Source organism: Pongo abelii, chromosome 2 (assembly GCF_028885655.2).
Source record: "Pongo abelii isolate AG06213 chromosome 2, NHGRI_mPonAbe1-v2.0_pri, whole genome shotgun sequence".
In the NCBI taxonomy this organism is placed as follows: domain Eukaryota; kingdom Metazoa; phylum Chordata; class Mammalia; order Primates; family Hominidae; genus Pongo; species Pongo abelii.
Window position 1 is genome coordinate 180924403 of NC_085928.1, and position 21643 is coordinate 180946045.

General features: G+C 36.2%; 1 protein-coding gene and 1 non-coding gene across 2 annotated transcripts in view; both read right to left on the reverse strand.

Moving 5' to 3' along the window:
* Window positions 1-290: 290 nt before the first annotated feature.
* On the reverse strand, window positions 291-454 carry LOC112132954 (U1 spliceosomal RNA). The gene has a single exon (XR_002914652.1). It is a non-coding gene; the product is annotated as a U1 spliceosomal RNA (small nuclear RNA).
* A 1317-nt stretch (window positions 455-1771) lies between these two features.
* The window catches only part of SLC2A2 (solute carrier family 2 member 2), a 30561-nt gene continuing 10689 nt past the window's right edge, over window positions 1772-21643 (reverse strand). Inside the window, exons 3-11 of the mRNA XM_002814276.6 lie at window positions 19822-20084; window positions 15323-15447; window positions 12480-12595; window positions 11328-11490; window positions 10648-10835; window positions 7943-8047; window positions 4495-4596; window positions 3618-3821; window positions 1772-3528 (exon numbers count right to left, since the gene is read on the reverse strand). Coding sequence (XP_002814322.3) covers window positions 3328-3528; window positions 3618-3821; window positions 4495-4596; window positions 7943-8047; window positions 10648-10835; window positions 11328-11490; window positions 12480-12595; window positions 15323-15447; window positions 19822-20084 — 1467 coding nt within the window. The 3' untranslated portion in view covers window positions 1772-3327. The remainder of the gene's footprint in view (window positions 3529-3617; window positions 3822-4494; window positions 4597-7942; window positions 8048-10647; window positions 10836-11327; window positions 11491-12479; window positions 12596-15322; window positions 15448-19821; window positions 20085-21643) is intronic.

Below are 21643 nucleotides of genomic sequence, written 5' to 3' on the forward strand. Positions count from 1 at the left end.
TACCTCTTTTGCAATTACTGAGGATTATCAACAAAGTTTGGTCTTGTCTTGTGATTATAATTCTATTAAATTACATTTAAATGTGATATACAGAATTTTGTTTTATAATTAGTATTATTCTAAGAAATAATAGTACATATAGACCCTGTAAAAATAACATAACTTAATGCAAAAGCAAATTCAGAAAATGCAATAAAAATTCTTATAATCTTACTTAGATATATCAGGTTTGGATTTAGGAATTAGATAGCCTAGTGTCTCTTCTGATCCTTTGTTGTTGTTGTTTTTTTCAGGGGACCACATGAACACAGTCCCCCACTACTACAAACTATGCAGTTGGGTTTCCCACATTTGGGGAAATGGCAGGGGTCAGCACATCCGGAGTGTAATGGATGAGCCGTGCCCTGGGAAAACCACCTTTGTGACTGTGATAGCTCCCCTGCCAGGTTAGTAGTCTCTCCTGATTCTTACCATTCCCTCATTGTTGTGAGGTTGTTTCTTTGAAGTAAGAAAATATTATCTTGAACTTATAAAACTCCTTTTTAAAAAAAAAATAACAAAAATGTGGAACTATTTCATATATGATAATTCTTTATCCTAACAGTATTGCTATGAATACTAGTTTTTTAGGTAGCGTTTATTGAGTACTGTCTTTGTACCAGGCACTATGCTTAGCACTTCATGTTTAATCCTCACAACTCTCTGAGGTAGATAATATTACTGTGCCCATTTTACAAGAGCGGGCTCGAAACGCAGGTTCACGTAAGGCAAAAGACACCGATGGGGATATTAATACTCTGGCCTTCCTGAACTCCCCATTAGACTGTGAGCTCCTTGAAGTGTAGGGGGAGGGAGCAATGCTTTACTATATCTTAGCTGCATTACAGTGCTGACCATGTTGAGGAAAGTAGGGAGGAGGAAGCTAAGATAGGACCTTTTCCTGGGAGTCATGACAGTGGGCAATCCTAGATGTAGCAGGTGAATGCCAGACCAAAAACTCTAATTCTCATACTTCAAACAAGCTAAGAGAAAAATCACATTTGTAAAGACATTAGAGTATAGAAACACTTCCACAAAAATGAGGGAGTACATGGAAAGTTAGGTGTTCAAATTCACATCTAATTTCCCTGAGATTAAATTTAATTAATTAGTGTCAATTTTATTTTTTATTATGATGTATACCATTGAAGACTTAAAATTTTTTTATTATAGTAAGCTACTTGTTTGGTCCTCCTATAAAGCTTTATCAGTTTCTTATTTCCCTTTAATGTTTCTTTTCAACTCACATGTATCTCTGCAAGGAAAAAGTTGTAGAAGGGGAACAATATAAGGTACTTAAATTTCTCTGAGGCAGAAAACTTCAGGGTCTGAATTTCTGGTGTTTGTGGGCCAGTCAAAATAGTGAAGAAGCACTTAAAAGTGGTCTTTGGAATTTTTAATTTAAATATTTACCACTTTATTCTGTTAGTAAATGAGATCAGGAATAGTGATTTGATTAAATCACATGCATCGCCTATAACAGTGTTAAGCTCCTTTATCATTGTTTACACTGGGCTTCCCAAAGGCTATCAGCATCCTGAAGAAGCGTACAAGAGCCACCCAGGAGCCATTTCCCTGCTCCTGCCCTATTCAGAGACTCTCTATTTTTGTCCAGAGTTCACAGTTCAGCACAAAGATGTCCTGAGTTATTTAAGCTCATTTTGACTGTATCCTGAAATCCCAAGTGAAAATAGTTTATACCAAATTGGCCCAAAAGAAAAACAAATCACACTGAAAAGAAACAATTTCTTGTTGTTTGGACTGCTAAATTACATATATGTGAACAACTTTAGAAAACAAGGCAAATGTTCAGCGGTTTTTAATTATTTCACTCTTAAAGAGTACTTTTTAAAAAGTGCTTTTCTTCAATACACATTAAAGCAAACATAAGAAGGATTGATCAGTGCTCCAGTTGGTGGAGAAAACAGCCTAGAGATACGTTAGCTCCCTGCTAAGCTTTTGGGATCCATCAGAACTATATTTCCATAATTGTAAAATTGACTGTAAGCTAAAGTCTGTTTAATCATCTATGTATTTCCAATTTGCCTATGTAGGTAAAGGCAGATTGATAGTGTACAATGTATGTTAGTAATGGCCATAGAATAGTTTGGCTAGAATCTGTATACAGCTAAGACAAAGAAGGAAATGTCAAAGGAGACGATTATTTTATGTTAGGAACACACCATAAAACAATCAGTCTTTCCAGGAAAATTAAATAGGGATTTTGATAAAGTCTGAAGCTGAACATTTATGAAGTTTCAGAAGCCCACACTCAGGAATCCTCCAACCCTACCTTTTCAACTTATTTTGAGACATAATAATTCAGAAAATATTTTTAACAAACTGATCAATCCTTTACTTCAAATTTTCTTACATTAGATTTGATCAAACTTATTAGGAGTTTGAGGTAATATACCAAATGTCTGACTCATGATTGTTTGAGGGTATGTGAAAACCAGGCTGTGCTCAATTACAAAGCAAAACAAACTATAACTCAAAGGATTGTACCAGAAGGGAATCAACGTGGTTTTATAATAGATGTTAATATTAACTGATAACCCAGGCTATATGATCAGTTGAAACCTTTTTAGTGTTAAATCTTGCAAAAACCATTTGGCCATTAAATAAAGGAACTAAAATGGTTTTCTTTTCTGGGTGCTGAAATATTTTGATAAGCCTACCAAAAATGAAAGTTTTTCTTTATAGACATTTTTTGATATACTCTATAATCCATTCCACATGAAAATACAGAACAAAAGTAAAATTTTAAGCAAAATACACATTCTAGTACTCAAGAAAAAAGCTGAGTGAGATAAATGGAAGAATTGTCTATTTTAACATGGAACTTATTGCCACTAGCCATATCTCCTTTAATATAAGATATATGGGTAAGAAAATTCCAATTTAATGATATTCAAATATATAAATATTAGTTGCATCCTCAGGTTTCTAGTTATGTGTTAAAAAAACATGATATGTTGAAACCTCTTCAATTTTAGAAGAACCTTGTTATAAAGAACAGAGCTAAAAATATTAGAACCACCTGCCCTTTAGTGTAACAAAATAAACTAGCCTTTTTGGTTTACTTAATTACAGTCTTACCATCAAAAATATATTCTCTAACTTAAAAAAATACTTTTTTGGTAATATTTGATGACATTTCTGATGAGAGCACATAAAAATAAAACAACACTTAAAGATGTGGATCTAAAATGCTCAAGGAATCGTCATTTAAAAACAGACGGTTCTCTTATTGTTTCTGTTCATGTCAAAAAGCAGGGTTTTTTTTTATACAGTCTCTGTAGCTCCTAGGAATTTCATTTCTACAGCAGCTTTTGGCCTGTGGGCTGAGCCACTCTTCTTTTGGAATTCTGCAGCAATTTCCTCAAAAGACTTTCCTTTGGTTTCTGGAACTTTAAAAAATGTAAACAGGGTAAAGGCCACGAGCACTCCAGCAAAGAGGAAAAACACATAAGGTCCACAGAAGTCCTGGATAGAAAGCAAACACAGACTTCGAGTTAGCAGTTGTTTGACCCTCTGTTCTGTTCAGTGAATCTGTGGAATATTAGGCTGCTTACCGCAATGTACTGGAAACACAGAGCTACAATGAAATTGCAGGTCCAATTGCTGAATGCAGCTATTGCTAAAGCAGCAGGACGTGGTCCTTGACTGAAAAACTCAGCCACCATGAACCAGGGGATTGGGCCTGGCCCAATTTCAAAGAAGCTGACAAAGAGGAAGATGGCTATCATGCTCACGTAACTCATCCAAGAGAACTTATTCTGAGGAAAAAAACAAAAACAATCGTGGGGCTGAGATCATTGGCTGCTTTTTCCTTTAGCTAAGTAGCCTCTGAGTTCACAGGCAGGCATACAACTTTTTCTAATGTATTTTGTTCAAGCAAGTATAAGTTATTCTATTCTGAGAGAAATTATTCTAGTCTGAATTATGCTTAACTCTTTAGACTTAGATTTCTTATAAGGAAATCCTCTGGATTAGGATTTTCCTGTGAAAGAGGCAGGGCAAGGATCCAGTGACCTTTGCTCCTACTCATACTAAGGTTTCCAGACAAGATGTGTAGCTCCCTGTGAAGTAGTGGATGACAATGCCAGGAGGGCAGAGGTTCAGGTACATGCCCAAGGTCACACAGGAAGCCATGTGGCAGAGTCAGCATTAAAACCCAGTTGGCGGTGAATCCAGAGCTTATGCTCTAACCATGGGTACATGGCCTCCCTGGATGACAACCAGAATTTACATGCTGATATTCAGTCTTAAACCCAAGAAAGTAGTTCATCTTTTCTTTATATATCTCCTTTGATTTTATGCTGTTGCTCTGGCTTTATTTCATAAGTCAGTCTCAAGATTTTTGAATACAAAGCACTTTAACCTGGACCACAGAGGTGCCAGGTACCATCATATGTTAATGAAAAACCTCAGTGCAGGCACCAAACTTACCAGCAGCACAAGTCCCACTGACATGAAGATGGCACAAACAAACATCCCACTCATTCCAATTAGAAAGAGAGAACGTCGCCCTGCCTTCTCCACAAGGAATACCTAGGATAGTTTTAAAGATTATCTCAGTTTTGTGAGTCACAAAATATTGACTGTTTACTTAAATCATTTTTACTGCCAAAGAGGTCGTTTTAATTTATATAACAGATAAGAGGCAATTCCGTCCTTCCATTTCACAGGAGTGAGATCCAGGTGGGGAGTGGCTGTAGCCCCAGGTGGCAGAGCTAGTCTCAGTGGACAGCGGGTAATGATCAAATATCTGCTTAACTGAGTCACACTGGTTTGAATAGACCGTTATAGAGATAGAACCATAGTGTTACCACTACTCCAGGATTATCACTTTGGGTACAATATTCACAGACTGTACAGCTAGGGTCTCTTCCAATAGATGTCCTGTACGTTTAAAATGTGAAGGGTCCACATTTAAACATGGCATTAACTTCTTTTCTAATAATTATCCTAAGTTATAATTACAAGAGTCTGTGCACTACTGACACAGGAAACAGTATACCTGTTCAGGTGTCAACTATTCTCATCCAATTTGCTCACTGCTTAATAAAGTCCTATTATGACCACTCACCTAGCAACATATGGAATTTGATAATTGAACCAAAATAGGCCTGCATTTTTCTGGTATGCTTAATTGTGTCTTGTGCTGGGAGTGAACTATTCATTTTAAAAGTTAGGACTTTAAAGCAAAGGGTTAAAATGCTTTCTTATCTTAACTGAGGAGATGCGTCATTGATTCCATTAGTTTTGTGGACCTTTGCATTAATGGTTAAGTTTTACAATTAGCCAAGACCAGAGTTTGTTATACTCTTGCCTGATCCTTGGAATATTACCAAGGCTGGTGAGTCACTCTTCCCCTCACCCCCCACAAAACTTCCTGTCATAATTTCTCACTTTGGCACCTGGTGAGCAAGTTGGCTGGCTCATCAGCCTATCAGTAAATCAATAGCAATCCAATGTCTTTAGTATACTGAGCTCTGGCTCTGAAGACATCTTAGAAACATTTCACCTACAGTGAAAGCTTGTTTCTCAGAGGCACACTCATATCAGAGTTTTAAATCACTTCAGATAGGACGATAAGCAAAGAGCACATATTTAATGATTGAGAAGGAAGTTGGAAAAAACAGACTTTTCTCAAGTTCATAAAATTTCTCTCTATATTTTAACTCTTTTATTATGATGTTCAAAACTGGCTTGGTGCCACCATGTCAAGCTACCAAGAAAATAGAAGCATTTCTTTGTGAATAAGCTCCCTTACTATAAACTCTAAAACTGAACGTCTTGAAAATTGAGTTGGCCTCTGTCCCTGAGGCCTGGTGTGCACTCAGGATGAGTGTGACAAGGAGTGAGACATGGTCAGTGGCTGGAGATGTCTGCCCATTTAGAACCCTCATCTTTGCCCCAGTGCCTCACGCAAATCCTGGGCGCTTAGTTGCAGTTTGGTAGTCACCGCTTCTCTTTCAGTGTCATCCTGCTTCCTAGACCCCTCCATATTTCTTTCTGCTTTTTTTCTCTCAAGATTACAGGCCCTCTTCTACCAGCCCATTAGTGTGGAAGAAAATATAGGATGTGGAACATAATTAGTGTGGAGTTGGGAAAGTCTCTCTTCCCAAAAACAAATTGATGTTCTTCCAATTCGGTGAAACATTAATATACTCAGTGCATATTTCTATTTGCGTATTTTTACCATTTGCATACATTTACCAAATGTTACACAATTTGGTAATGTTGGTTAATTTTGGGGAGAGAAACTGGGTGACGGAGGGACTATCCTTTTTATGCTTTTTGAACTTTAAAACAACGTTTCAAAAATTAATATAATTAAAAATTTTAAATGTCATCTGTAGTCCTGGAGGCTTAATTAATGATTAGGGCTGATTTTTAAAGATTACATCACTTCCCTGTTCAAAAACTTTCACAGAATCAAAGGATGGACTCTAAAAAGTTATATTCAAAATAATTAGGACACTGTCTTAACTCCTCCCACATCAGTGGGGTTGGGAGCAGGGTGCAAAAATGAAACTTTACAGAAGTTTCCTCTTTAGATTTTTTCAGAATTTAGGCTATCCAATCTTGACAATTTGATGCTTTATATAGAAAATCCTATTATACACAAAATGTTTTAATAATAATCTATTATAAAAAATATGTTGAAGAATTTGTAAAAAATATTCCAGGAGACAAAAGGGTGAATAGTCCCTTGGATTGCACTTCAGAAACAGGTCTTGCTTGATTTAGAGTGGACTTTTGGTTTAAACAGGTCTTATCTCTAAAGGTATGTCTACAGAACTGTTGATGTTTCGTTATTATCTGTTTTTCCTGCTCTTTCCAAGGTCCAGCACTGTTTAATGTGGTCTGGACAAACCTGCCTTTTGATCTGGGTAGCCAGGCTGTAATTTATTGATCACCCTAAGGTAATAGTTAAGAGTTCATGTGCAGAGAATAAAAAACAAGTGACTAAATTATTTTGAGTATAGTATTGTGACTAAAATTGAAAAGAATAAACTTTTTGCTGTTTTTGTCTTGCTGAACAAAGATAAAAATAAGCTCAATGACTCTCATTCTACAGTGGATTACCTTAGTTGGGGAGTTTTTGTCTTTGTTGTTGTTTGTTTACTTCTTAGATTATTATGTTAGATATTCTTCTTGTCAGGTTCTTATATATCCTTAATATATAAGAACCATCACTTCTTATATAAAGTTATTTGGTTTTAAGACGAGTATATGACTTTTTTTTGTTGGAAGAAAGCAGTAACATTTCTAGTTACTATGTCGCTTCCCTCATAATATCACACATACTCTCATGTATCACCAGAAGCCACAACCTTGTGAACTACTGGGAAGCTCTGCCCAGTGGCTTAATACCATTTGCTGAGTCTGTTTAACTTTGCTTAAAGGCTTAAATGTCTGTTAGAGAGGGCCTTGTTTATTTATTTTTATATGTTTCCCCCAAGGCACATGGTAAAAAAAGAATTTGAACTATGTAAAAAGAGGAATCTAAGTAGACCATCCAAGATCAATAGAAATGACAAGCTGTCAGCCACTCCCAAGGGGTTTATGTACAGAGAAAAGAAGGAATCTAGGAATCTGCACAAGGAGGAAGTTCTCTGTCTCTCCAAGTGAGTTAAAAATTCACAAATGAATGACTAAATGGCATCCCAGCAGTGCAAAGAACAAGCGATTCACCTCAGTTATGCCTAATCTCAATGCAGTGGTTGGCTTATTCAAACAGGACTCTTCTCATGACTCACTTGGGTTTACACACTTAGAGCATGTGTACAATAAGTCATTGATTGCTTTTAGAGCCGAAGTTCCCCAACCCCCCTGCAATTTCTGGACTAAGGAACAAGCGGAGTATTTATCTAGGGCATTGACTTACAGAGACAGCAGTGAAAACCATGTTTACAGCGCCAACTCCAATGGTTGCATAAACAGGTTTGCTGATACCAGCCGTCTGAAAAATGCTGGTTGAGTAGTAAAAAATCTGCAAAGTAAAAACAGGTTAGCCTTAATCTTAAGAAGTCTGGCACTGATATCTTTAAAGCAAGAAATATTTTAGATTGCTTATTTTTAGTTGTTTCTATGGCAGCGTGCTCCCTAGAACTTCCTACGGATTTTCTCTTTCCAAGGAAGAGAACCCTCAGTCTTCCTTTAGTGCTTAAAGTTTCTGATTGCTTAAACGTCCTCCTTATGTTTAGTTGAGAACTCTGCTACTGCATTTTCTTTATTTTTGTAAATAAATTGAAACATTTTGTTAAAGTATAATATACACAGAAAAGTACACATAAATATGCAGCTTAATTAATTTTCACAGACTGAACACACCTATGTAACTAGCACCCAGATGAAGAGAAATAACTTCCACTCCTCCAGAAACTTCTTAAATCTCCCTTTATCACTTATCCCAAGGAAACCACTCTTCCAACTCCTGACATCATAGATAAATTTTGTCTACTTTTGTACTTGATGTGAATGGAACCACATAATATGTATCATTTTGTGACTTGCTTCTTTTATTCAACATTACCTTTGTGAGAATCATCCTTATTGTGTATTGTAGACAGTTCATTATCATTACTATGTAGTATTTTGTTGTATTAATATACCATGATTTACTACTATTCTATTGATGAGTATTTAGGTAGCTGCCATTCCTAAATGAATAATTTACTATTCATTAGGCTATCAGAAATCCTAAATTCAATACTCAACTCTAGAAGCCACTTGCAATTTAGTTTTTTTTTTGGGGGGGTTGGGGGGTGGGTGTAATTATTCTTTTTGCCTCTTTGTATTTATTGTGATTTTTGCCTTTTGCCTTCACCTTAATATTAAACAGACATATAGTACCATTGACTGTTGACGTTTTTAAAAATTGTAATTTTAGAAAACTTTTGAAGCAAAATGAAAGTTAATGCTCACTCAATATATGTTTGTTGTAGCAAGGCACATGATGTCAACATTTTTAAATGTCTTTTAGCTATTGATTATGAATAGTAATAAATAGTGATTATGAATAGTGCTGCTAGGAACATTCTAGTACAATCCTTTTGGTGGAATATGTATGCATTTATAACTAGGAATAGAATTGCTGGACCATGGTGTAGGCATATGCTCAACTTTGATAGATATTGCCAAATAGTTTTTGAAAGAAGTTATGACAATTTTACAGTCTCCCCAGCATATATAAGAGATCTAGTTGCTATTACATTTAATCCAGAAAATTTCACTAGTCTCAGTAGACATGGAGAAATTTTGTTCACAACCTTCCTAATAGCCTTTTAAAATTTAGTTATCTTTATATATTTATGTCTTTTAGGTCATTCTGTGTTATCCATCATCCTTTGTCATTCCTTCCCCACCTAACATGTCCTATTGCCGGTACCTCTTCCTGTAGACAGGACTGAGGTAGAGGACTGTGCCAATTGTGTTCAGTGCATAGAGGCCTACATATGCACACTTCACACTATCCCACCATTTTTAGGCTGCCCAACAGCCTCAGGTTCAACATTTCCTAGATTCCTCTTTAAGTCAGGCACTGGGATGGAAGCTGAAACAGTAAGGTTCAGAGAAATTAAATTTTGTGCCATTGAATATACAGACAGAGCTGAGATGGGAGATATGATTTTGATCTCTGAGCCTCAAAGTTATACAGAGTATTAATAAAAATAAACATCAAGGACCTCTTAAAGGAGGACGGAGACCACAGTGGAGTTTGTGGAGTGAGGTTCAGGTCTCATTTTGTTTCAATGGATGGGAATTACTTCCTTTGCCTCCCCCAAGTGTTTGCCCATCTCTCAATCACCCACAAGGTGTCCCATGTGGATTTGGCATTGGCTCACTACAGCAAATGTCCAGTTTACATTTTTAACAGCAACAACAGGGGAGAAGTGGTGTTTTTTTTTTTTTTTTTAATCTAGTTTCTTAACAAATGCTTAATTTTTTCCTCTAGTAGTTAATTGTCAGTAGAACCATCTTGGTCTGTATGATGCAGGGGTTTCAGTATAAGACCTAAAAGCTAGCTAGTTTAATGCTCAGTGTTTTTCAATCATGTATTGTCTACTGTCCTTAGTCACCAATATCATGCCAGTTTACTCTATTATTTATTTTGTGTGCTATCTCCTCAAATGGAGTGAAAGTTTCTTAGACGGCAGGAAACTGCTCTTTGCACCTGGCTATCTGGTATACTTCATTTAAATAGATAAAGGGAACCCTTGATTCCATTTGGCTTGGGCTATCAGAAATCCTAAATTCAATACTCAACTGTGGAAGCTCCTTGCAGTTTTTTTGGGGAGGGTTGTATAATTATTCTCCTTTTCCCTCCTTGTATGTATTAAGATTTTTGCTTTTTGCCTTCACCTTAATAGATATATAGTACCATTGACTGTTGACACTTTAAAAAATTAAGTAATTTTAGAAAACTTGAAGCAAAATGAAAATTAATGCTCACTCAATGTATGTTTGTTACACCAAGACCCATGATGACAATATCTTAAAATATCTTTTAGCTATTTAAACTTGTACCCCTTGCCTTCCCTATTTTAATTCATTGTGCTCTTAAGAGTTAGTGGGTGTTCTTAAACTTACCCCATTGATTCCAGAAAATTGCTGAGCCACGTGCAGCATCAGTGCCACTAGAATAGGCTGTCGGTAGCTGGAATTGGTGAAGAGCTGAATTATAGAGACTTTCTGCTCACTTGATGCTTCTTCTCTTTCTGTTCTCATTTCATTAATATCTTTGGTGACATCATCATATCCTCTGAGTCTTTTCAAGCCTGTCCCGGAAAATGATTAGGTTGAAACAACTCAGGTCAAAACAAAAAGAAATTTATTTTTATGTTAACGAAAGAGCTACATTTCTGCATGCCCCATTCTATTACTTAATCGCATGGGTGTTGGAAATTCTTTTTTTGTTAAATTAAATCCTGCTCTTTGATTTAAAAGAAAAATAGAACATTTGGCTTCATCTTATGACAAATAAAACTATGATCCTCATTATTTTAGAAGCATAATGCTGGAGGGATCTTTTAGAAACCTCTGGTTGAGTCTAATACCATGTATATGGATTTCTGGTTTTGGCTTAAGTGAATGCCTGTGGGTGCCAAATGACATGCGCCAGTCATATAAAAGGGATTTTGCACATTCTTCTTACATTTAATCACCAACTTCATGTGGAAGGCACTGTTTTACATTATATAATACACTGTTTTACATTAGCTGATAATGCCAAAACAATAGGAAGAAAGAAAAACCATCCACAGACTTACTTTGTTTTGCTTTGACTTCCTCATCTAACTTGATGTAAAGGTATCTGGGGCTTTCTGGACAGAAAAAGAGTAGCAGAGACTGAAGGATGGCTCGCACACCAGACAGGCCAAGCAGGATGTGCCACAGATCATAATTGCCCAGGATAAATTCAAGACCAATAATCTGAAAATGCAAGGAGGAAGTATATCAACTACATAATACTTTGGATCTACCTTTTACACCAGTTTATTGAAAAGGTACTTTGGCTATTTAATAGTAGTCTCTGACAACTTTGGTTCAAGTAAAAATGGAAACTCTTACTATTGTGTCTCACTTTAACTAAATTAGGAACTATTTGTTGTATAAGGAATTAACCTAGGTTTGTTTTCATTAACTCCAATTGGACAGTCAGGATGAGAATCAACCAAGTTTAGACAAAAATACATACTTGATATCTAAAGCAACACATAGCTGTATTCTCCAGGCAACCAGATAGAATAATACTGTGTTAAAATCATCCATGACTTTGGACCTTTGCTTGATATTTCCTTCTTATATTATCCAGAACTTAAATAGAAAGGGGTTTTATAGATAGAACAATTACTGTGATGAGAACTATCTTGGCAATTCCTATGGCAATAGTTTATAGACTACCCTCTGGATTGTTGTAGGCGTGGGGTCCCAGACTCCCTCTGACACCACAGGGTAGAAGGGAAGGATAGACTCAGCTGAACAGGAGCTCCTGTGGCAATCACTTACATATTAGATTCCCAAGTAAGATGTTTAAAACAAAGGAAACCCAGGCAGTCAAACACGAAGTTTTCTATTTCTTGAAATCTAAATGGAATAATTTAACTCTAGAATAGCTCTGAAGTTAAGACCTGGCTTGCCAGGTCACCTCCAGTGCTATCCCACCAACAATTCCAAGGGGAAAAGTGAGGAGTGATAATAATTTACCTTTGAATGAAAAAGTCTATGTCTCTACACCACCTCCGCTACCACTGGTAGAATTGGCTTTTCTCTCTGCGCTGGTCTACAGTGAGAATGGATAGTCAGGGAGGGACGAGATGGATGAAGTGGAGGAAGTACAGTAGGGGATGCAACAGTAGTAGTGGTACCGTAGAGGATGAAGTAGATGGGTGCAGTTGGGGATAAGGATGGGGAGTTTTTACCTGACTAATAAGAATGCCCGTGACGATGGCCAGTTGATGAAAAGTGCCAAGTGCTCCCCTGAGAGCGGTTGGAGCAATTTCACCGATATACATAGGAACCAGGCCTGAAATTAGCCCTGCATGAAACATGAACATAAATGTTAAAGTGCAACCAGGACTATCTCAGTAACAACAATTTGATTTAAGTACAGTATATATCTTCAATGAAAGCCCCTCCCTGAGTTTATTGGAAGGATGAACCCTTGTTCCTAGGTATAGACATAGTTTGTGCAAGAGATATTTGATATGACCCCAAATGCAGTTGTAGTTGGAAACATGAATAGAAAGAAATGCTTAGTCATGTATTTGACAGTTCTTCATTATATCATCTTATTTAATTAAAATTCATGTTAATTTTTAGTTTACATCATAATGCCTTAGGTTATCTTCAGAAAAGAAATTGAAGAATGTTTTAATAATATTCTTAATTAGGGCTCATGGGATTAAAGGAAATCAGAACATATCTCCACCAACCTCTTGATAGATGTGAGTAACAACTTGCCAAAGATCACAAGCAACAGAGCATTAGTGTGAGAACAGCATGCCCTATCTGAATTTCTACAATGTAGAGGGCCCTCAAGATCACTGTTAAGGTGGTGATGAGGGGCGAGGGGAGGTGCAGAGAGGTAGAAGAGGTTAAGGATCTTAAGGACTCTTCCCCAGTTAGAAACCAGGGAAACCCAGCTTCTTTATTCTATTCAAATATTAGGCTTCGAAAAAATTTTATTTGGAGAAAGACTTTTGGTACTTAAACGAATACAAAACATTTGAAAACACTAGCTCATTCTGCCTTCTGAAGCTTTCTTAAATGCACATGTAATCAGTCGTGCTGGAAATGGTAGAGTGTCCAGCCATTTGCTAACTGCATAAAAAGTTCAGAGACTATCGACAGGCAAGGCTGAATTAAATGTTTGGCATTTTCTTAACTATTTAAAAATAGGATTTGCGGAGGCTTCTTCTTAGAAACTACCTGCCTGTCAAATTGAAATGGATGATCTTTGTGTAAAAGATGCTTTGACAATTGTTTTCAAAATATATTTTTTAATGCTTCAAGTTGTTCTTAATGTCTCAAATGAACATTTACATGTGTGATAAGGCATCTATATTTCAGCTGAATTTTACAGATGACTTTTAATGTGTAGCCTGTTGATCTTAAATAAGAAAAAAAATCATTTATTTGGCTCTATTCTAAGTTGTACTATCTTTCTGTAATAGCTAATACTATACCTGAAAAACAGAATAATGTAGATAAGCTCACAGGTCTGAATTCACATGAACTTGAAGTCAAATTATATTTCCTATAATTTTTAGGAACTTTAATGCTCAGAATAGGGCCAAACATAATTTTAGAAGATAGTTGGGGAGTACAAGTTGGTTGGCTATGCTAGTTAGAGGTTGTTTTACAATGTATTTATAGCATTTGTTTTCAATTTTACCAAAAACATTTTATATATTTTTTTCACACTGTATTTTTTTAAATGGAGAGAAAAGAAAGAAGAATCATAATTGGGACTTCGTTCATAGTGTTATTATCTGCATTTTATGGGAGAAGAAACTGAGGCTCAGATTTAATATTTAAGGCCATGCAGAGACAGTGCCAGAATTTATTTGCTCTGAATCTAAAGCCCTTTCCACATTTGGGGTTGACTCTTTACCTTGATAAAGCTACACTGATCTTCAGTTATTTTTATTAACAATGAAAATAATAAAAAGAGATTTAATTAGACTGTTAACTTGATATTTTAGTCTTTTGCTTCAACTGATCATTGAAGATACATGGAATTCAAGTCTTTTCTGTAGGTAAAAGTGTTAATAAAAATACTTTTATATACAAATCTTATGTCCTCACCACTCCTTCCCCATCCCCATGGATAGAGGTGCCTTGAAAGGCAACTAAAATTTGTGAAAATGGGTTAAAATCTCAACCTAGCACCATCAAAATCAGAGCTTCATTGGCAGAAGTTAAAGATTTAGCCATTTGTTTTAGAGAGAGATTGAATGATTCTCCCTTTCTTCAGATGTCTGCTAATTAGTTGCCTCTGAATGTTTGAAAAGCTGTCTCCAAGAACTAGTGATTCCCACTATTCAGAATAAAGTTTGTGGGAGGAACCTCCTTCCTTTATTCTGAACTTTTAAATGTCAGCTGCTTCTCTCTGATTCGCTTTCCCTATGGACACCACCACTGTAATGCTTCACTCGGTCATGTCTAGAATCATACAGGGCTGGGGAATGTGGTCTAAGAGATGGGTTCAGAGTGTTAAGGTCTTGTCAGATAGAAGAGATGGAGACGTGGCAGCCAGGTAGTCCATAAGGGCAGAATTAAGGGTCGTGGTATAGCAGTCTCCCACTGTCTGCTATACCACAGTGGTAATAACAACAGCTAGCATTTACTGGTAGCTTACTATATGTCAGATTCTATGCGGAACGTTTTACATGTGTTCTCACAATCAGCCTATAAGGTAGATATTATTATCCGCTTCATTTAATAAATGAAGCAACTGAGAGTCAGAGTTAAATAATTTGTCTGTGATCATACAACTAGAAATGATGTCATTGCCATGGACAAGAACCTTGATAGCATCATAATTCCTACTTACTGGTCCCAAACCCCCTGACTCAGGATTTCAACTTTATGCTATTGCCTTTCCCTCTGTGATGTCACCCTAGACTCAAAAATATCCCTGAATGCTACCACATCCACCTTTAATATCCCTGAATGCTACCACATCCGCCTTTAGAGTTATTTTCAGACAAAGGTAGGGTGTGTGTGTGTGTGTGTGTGTGTGTGTGTGTGAGAGACTTACCACAATATAGTCCTGATATGCTTCTTCCGGCAATTATAAGTATATGAGATGGTCCCAATTTTGAAAACCCCATCAAGAGAGCTCCAACTAATGAAAGAATGTTTGCTACTAACATGGCTTTGATTCTGAAATTTTAAAAAGCAAGGAATATAAATTCAGCATCAAAACTTGCTAAAATTATTTGCTTTCAGAGCATGTTGAGATTTTTTTTTAACCTAAGAGCAATTATTTTAATTTTGCTGTAAAAGCTGGTTGGGGAATCTTGAACGAAGATTGCTAATTTGACTCATGTATGGACTAAAGTATTACTAACAAGCAAGATTTATGATGGGATAACCTAGGTTGCATCCACCTTATCTCTACATTTTTCTTTTTTATTTTGAGACAGGGTCTCACTTGCTCTGTCACTCAGGCTGGAGTGCAAAGGCACCATCATGGTTCATTGAAGCCTTGACACCTCCCAGGCTCAAGCCTAATCTCTACATTTTGATAGAGATGATTCAATCATGGTGATGACTAGCTTAAGATAACACTTATGACAGTTTTTCAAAGAGTTAACTAAGTTTTCTCTAAGTTGATCGTTTTAAAGAATAATTGTCTGGTGATAGCTAAATTCAATTCTATAGTTGTAACCTACAACCTTTTTTTTCTTTCAATGGCACAGGTTTTTAATCTAGATAGGAAAGCAACTTTCAAAGTTAAATTTCCTTTTGTATAAATTATTTGGAAGTAATTTAAAACATACTTTTAAGCCTTATCTAGAGAATTATAATTATCCGTATTTTAATATTGTATGCCAGCATATTTCCAAAATCTATAAATTAATAGTGACCAATGTAAAATACACAATAGAGCTGACAATAGCAACAAAAACACTTTCAAAATTAATCAGATGAAAATTGACAACATTTGCAGATATCTGTTACTTTTATTTCTAATTAATAGGAAAGTGAGGTACACAGAAAACCTTTTTTGCAGTCAAGCAGATAATGGTAAGGCCAATAAATGCCTGAGTAGACAGGTGTGAAAATGTTTGTGCCAAAAGAAATGTGAACATCCTTGTTATATTCTATTTCACTGCTTCAAACTTTGATAGGTGGGCCTTTTCCATGCAAGTATCTTTAACACCAACCAAACAGAATTTTTTTTTCTGGAGCATAAAACTATAAAGTCACATCCTGCAGTGACTGTCTAACATTCACGTGATAGGCTAAATCATGTCCCCTGGCAGCCTACAGCATAATCCCCAGACTCTGTAAATGTTACGTCACATAGCAAATGAGATTTTGCAGATGTGATTGAGAATCTTGAGATGGGGAGATTATCTTGAATTATTTGAGTGAATCCAATGATGTAATCACAAGTGTCCTGATAAGAGTAAGGTAGAAGAGGAGCAGGTGATGTGATGACAGAAGTAGAGATTAGAATGTTGTGCTTCAAAGATGGAAGAAGGGGCCACAAGCCAGAGAACTATAGTTGGTCACTGCAAGCTGGAAAAGGGCAAGGAATGCATTCTTCCCTCAGAGCCTCCAGAAGGAACCAGCCTTATTGACATTTTGACTTTAGCTAACTAAAACTGAGTTTGGACTTTTGACCTCTAAAACTATAAGAAAACATATTTGTGTTGTTTTAAGCCACTAAATTGGGGATAATTCATTACAGCAGCAATATGAAATGAGTATAGGGAAACAGAGTGGTTTAGAGCTGGCTAGCCCCAGAGCTACAGAGTAGAAAAACAGTTTAAGGGGTGTTTAGTAGTTTAGACTATTGTGAAATGCTTTTTATCTATACAGGGACAGAGGGCAGGCAAATTCAATAATTGACCTTAACAAGTTGTTACCACCTAGCTAATGTCTCTTTTATTAGGGGGAAAAAAGATAAAAAGTCATAAAAGAAATAGGCTGGAAGAATCTTTGATGCCAGATTGCCCTAAAGTCCCCCTTTCCCTACCACCAAAGGATGCAGGAACACTTTATATAATTTAAATTCTTTTAACTTCTGTTCAGATATTAGAAATGGCCACAAATAAATACTTTTAAAAAATGCATGAAATAGCTGAATCAGGGAAAGAGAAGCTTAATTCTACGTAAGCATATTTCTTAAAATCTGACTCTAAATACTTCAGATAGTATAGGCTTCATTATTGTGGTGGTCATTGTCATCGTCATCATCATCATCATCATCATCATCAAAATGAGGCCACATTTGCTGTTTGCTTAATAAATGTCAGGCATTGTTTTAAACCTTTTATATTTGTTGTCATTAAATCCTCACAATAATGCCATGAGGTAGGTATTATTTTTGTTTTCACATTGCAGATGGGAGGAAAACATCTTAGAGAACCTAATAACTTGCTCATTTTCATACAGCTATTAAGTGACAGATCTTGGACTTGATCTGTGTGAAACGAAAGGGTAATGTTTCATTTTAATGAGTTCCATTTTTGATGGGAAAGAATGCATGCCTTCAAAGGCAAGCTATGCATCGCTTCCTTTACTCATGGTGGTGTGGATTGCACAGACCATAGTTTTCTCTACCATACCCTGGTAATTAAACTGTAAATGCACAGGTTGGAAAAAGTGGCCTTGCAAACCCAAAACTATAAAATGGTGGCCACAGACATCTGTTGACTATTACACAATTGCAAGGAAACACTTTTTTTTTTAAAGGCAATAATGGAAGTATTACATTTTTATTTATTTACTTTTGACTGGTGGATAAATGACACTGGTAATAATGAAAATCATGTCTCTAGAAAGATAATTTTATGGGGATACTGATAACTGTCTTAATTTTGATGTTGAAGTTATGAACTTTTGGGCTGCTTTTCAAGGGGGATCATTTTATTACTAGAAGCTAGGAGAAACCTCACTTTTTGTTTACCATAGGTCATTTGATAAGTGGTCATTTGACATTGTTTTGGGGTATAACCATTGTTGATGCCAAATCCTAAGACTTCAGAGGGTTTGTATATTGGCTCCATTAAGTGTTAATTAAATGTAACACTAATTAAATGTTTTAGGTTAAGTCACTGAACTCGTCAGAATCTTACCTCTAAATGAGGGGCAACCAGGGTTTACATTTTTTCTTCAGGAATGAGAAGTAGTGTAAAATATCAGTAGTTGCTATATGATTTGTGCATATTTTAGAACGTAATTTAATTTTGCTTAATTTGATTTACTTAAAAATTTTTTTTAAATTATTTTTCGTTTTTCCTTTTGTCTGAGCCCACTTGCTAGGGAATAATTTAATTTAGCAATAAATAATTAATCTAGAGAATTTTCCATTTACTACTTAAACCAACTTGATACACATTGAAATTATTTTTGAATTTTTTTAAATGATGAAATTCAGTTTATTAATCTGTATTTTACAGATTCTTATTTAAAGTTCAACTGAACATCAGAAAGTTGATTAAAATATAAGAAATTGACCACTGTCTTTTATGGTGGAGAAAACTCCATTTCAAACAAAAATAATAATAAAACTTGGGTTACCATGATATTGTAGTTAAGAGAACTTATAGTCATATTATATAAAAGCTCCAGTATAAGAGGAAGAGTTATCAGAATGTTAATAACCAGAGTGCTAAAAATTATAATTTATAATAGGAATTGAAAAAACTAAGTGAATTGTAATCCAGAATTATTAAACTAGTTGCCTAAATTGTTATTTACATCTTTAAAGGCATTTTCACTTTCTAAATTTTTCATGTATTATTTTTATCATGAGAAAAAAAGGTAATGCACAAAAGGTGGGCTCAAATAGGAGAAAATCTAAAAAATAATCATTTGATATTCTGGTTTTATCTCCTCTTTATATAGGGTGGGAAATCCTAACAACTGTAGTACGTTGCATGAATAAGTAAAATTTCAGGGTAAAGGAGTTCCACTGATACTTTTAATCCAAAAAACCTAACAGAAACTCAAGTGATAAATGGAGGTATCTCTTGCTTCATCTCTGGTTGGGGCTTTGAGATAGCAAGCAGTACCAGCAGCCAGAAACCGCATAACAAATACATTGGGCAATTGGGAGTTGGGGATGTTGACTGAACCTTTGGACTTGACTGATCCGAATGCCAAATTCTAATTTAAAAAGGAAAAACTGGATGTTTGAGACATAGTGTGATTTGGTGAAGCAAACAATGGACTCCCAGGTTAAAAACTCTAATTAGTCTCTTCTGCTGAGTTCCTGAGTTAACTGTTTGTGTAGTGGTCTCCTAGTATATTTTATAACTTACAAAGCTAGAGGATCAAAGCAATTATCTAGAAATACACACAAAACTCATGTTTGGTATAAATGTCTGAACAATTAACCAAACTGTCACAACAGCTTTTTTCATTGATTTGATCTAACACTGATATGCCTCATAGGGTCATGAGTTGAAATAACAACTCTAAAGCTATTCCACAAGAAGAAAGATAATATTTTTTAAACAAATGTTAGGAAAATGAAAATATGAAAGTTTCTGTTTATGCTTATTTATGAAATTTGCCTACCTTCCAAGTGTGTCCCCAAGCCACCCACCAAAGAATGATGCAATCATTCCACCAACTGCAAAGCTGGATACAGACAGGGACCAGAGCATGGTGATTAGTTGAGCAGCTGCCACAGCCTCTTCCTCAGCCCAAGGGGTTGGTTTAGGGTTCATTGAGTATGAGATTGTGGGCAGTTCATCTGTACTGTTGATAACATAGTTGTTGATAGCTTTTCGGTCATCCAGTGGAACACCCAAAACATGTCTATAGTGAGACATTATTACCTAGGAGATAAAAATAGCTTTACTATTTCAAACATTCTATGTATTTTTGTTTCTGTCTTTAAAGTGTTTGTCATGTGTTTAAATAGTACCATCTCAATTATGTGTTTTATATACATATAAACATGAATAGATTTGTTTACAGTTGGCCATATCCTATAAAACAAAGGTTATAAATTACATTGCCCACAAGAACCAGGCAGGAACAAATAAATGAAGGGAACATGTAATACTTTGATGACTAGGGGATTAAAATACATTTTCTACTATTTGGGACTAATAGTGAATGGTCAGGATTGTGGAACTAGAGGAGCAGGAGGAAGCTGCAAACGTGAAACTGGTGTTGGATGACCTTTAACTTTTTAACAGAAAGTCAGAAATCTGAGTTTTTATGTAAATTTTTTTGAGTTTTAAATATTGGCAACTATTGAAATTGAAACTATTCTGCAGGCTAGGCCAGGTGCGGTGGCTCACACCTATAATCCCAGCACTTTGGGAGGCCGAGGTGGGCAGATTGCTTGAGCTCAGGAGTTTGAGACCAAGCTGGGCAACATGGTGAAACCCTGTCTCTATGACGAATACTAAAAATTACCCAGGCATGGTGGCACATGCCTGTAGTCTCAGCTACTCAGAGGGGCTGAAGCGGGAAGATTGCTTGAGCCTGGGAGGTTGAGGCTGCAGTGAGTCAAGATGGAGCCACTGCACTCCAGCCTGGGTGAGAAAGTAAGATCTTGTCTCAAAAAATATATATATTCTGCAGGCTAAAAAGATACATTTTCATGCTAGTGTTACTTCTGCACAGCAGGATTTAAATTGACTTATATACATATTTCAACAGAATCATAAAAGTGGATATAAGAAAAAAGACTGGGAAAGTTAAGATGAGGGTCAAAAATAAAGTTAGCATACAGAATTCAAACACTAGGTGGTGTATCTTTGTTGGAAGTGAGCTATAAGTTTACCAGTAAACTTCCTAGCCACCAGGGCAAAGAGAGGAAAACAACCGGGTATATTATTGATGAATTCCTAAGATAACAATAACTTAGTGGCCCTTGAGAAGGTATTGAGACCTGAAGGAAGTTTCTCCTGTGGGTCCTCATAGAGTTAAGTGTGTAACAGAATGAACAACATTGAAAACTAAATTTCATGGAGCCATATTTTGTAATGTGCTTCATATAATTCAGATGAATTATAGGACATGGGAGGAAGATGAGGCCATCCTCCTCCCATGTCATTCCTCTCAATGATGATTTGGTCACTATTTAGCATCAGTGAGCTGGGAGGGTACTCTCTGAAAAGGACCTGGAATGCAGCTGCTCTGGGTTACTAGTTATGGGCAAAGGCCTATTTGGTAATGCCGGCTGAGTGAGGGGAAGAATTGAGCATCCTCTTATAAAAGAAGTCTGATCAAGACATTTGCCTCAGACCGGGTGCCGTAGCTCATGCCTGTAATCTAGCACTTTGGGAGGCCAAGGTGGGCGGATCACTTGAGGTCAGGAGTTCGAGACCAGCCTGGCCAACGTAGTGAAACCCTGTCTCTACTAAAAATACAATGAATTAGC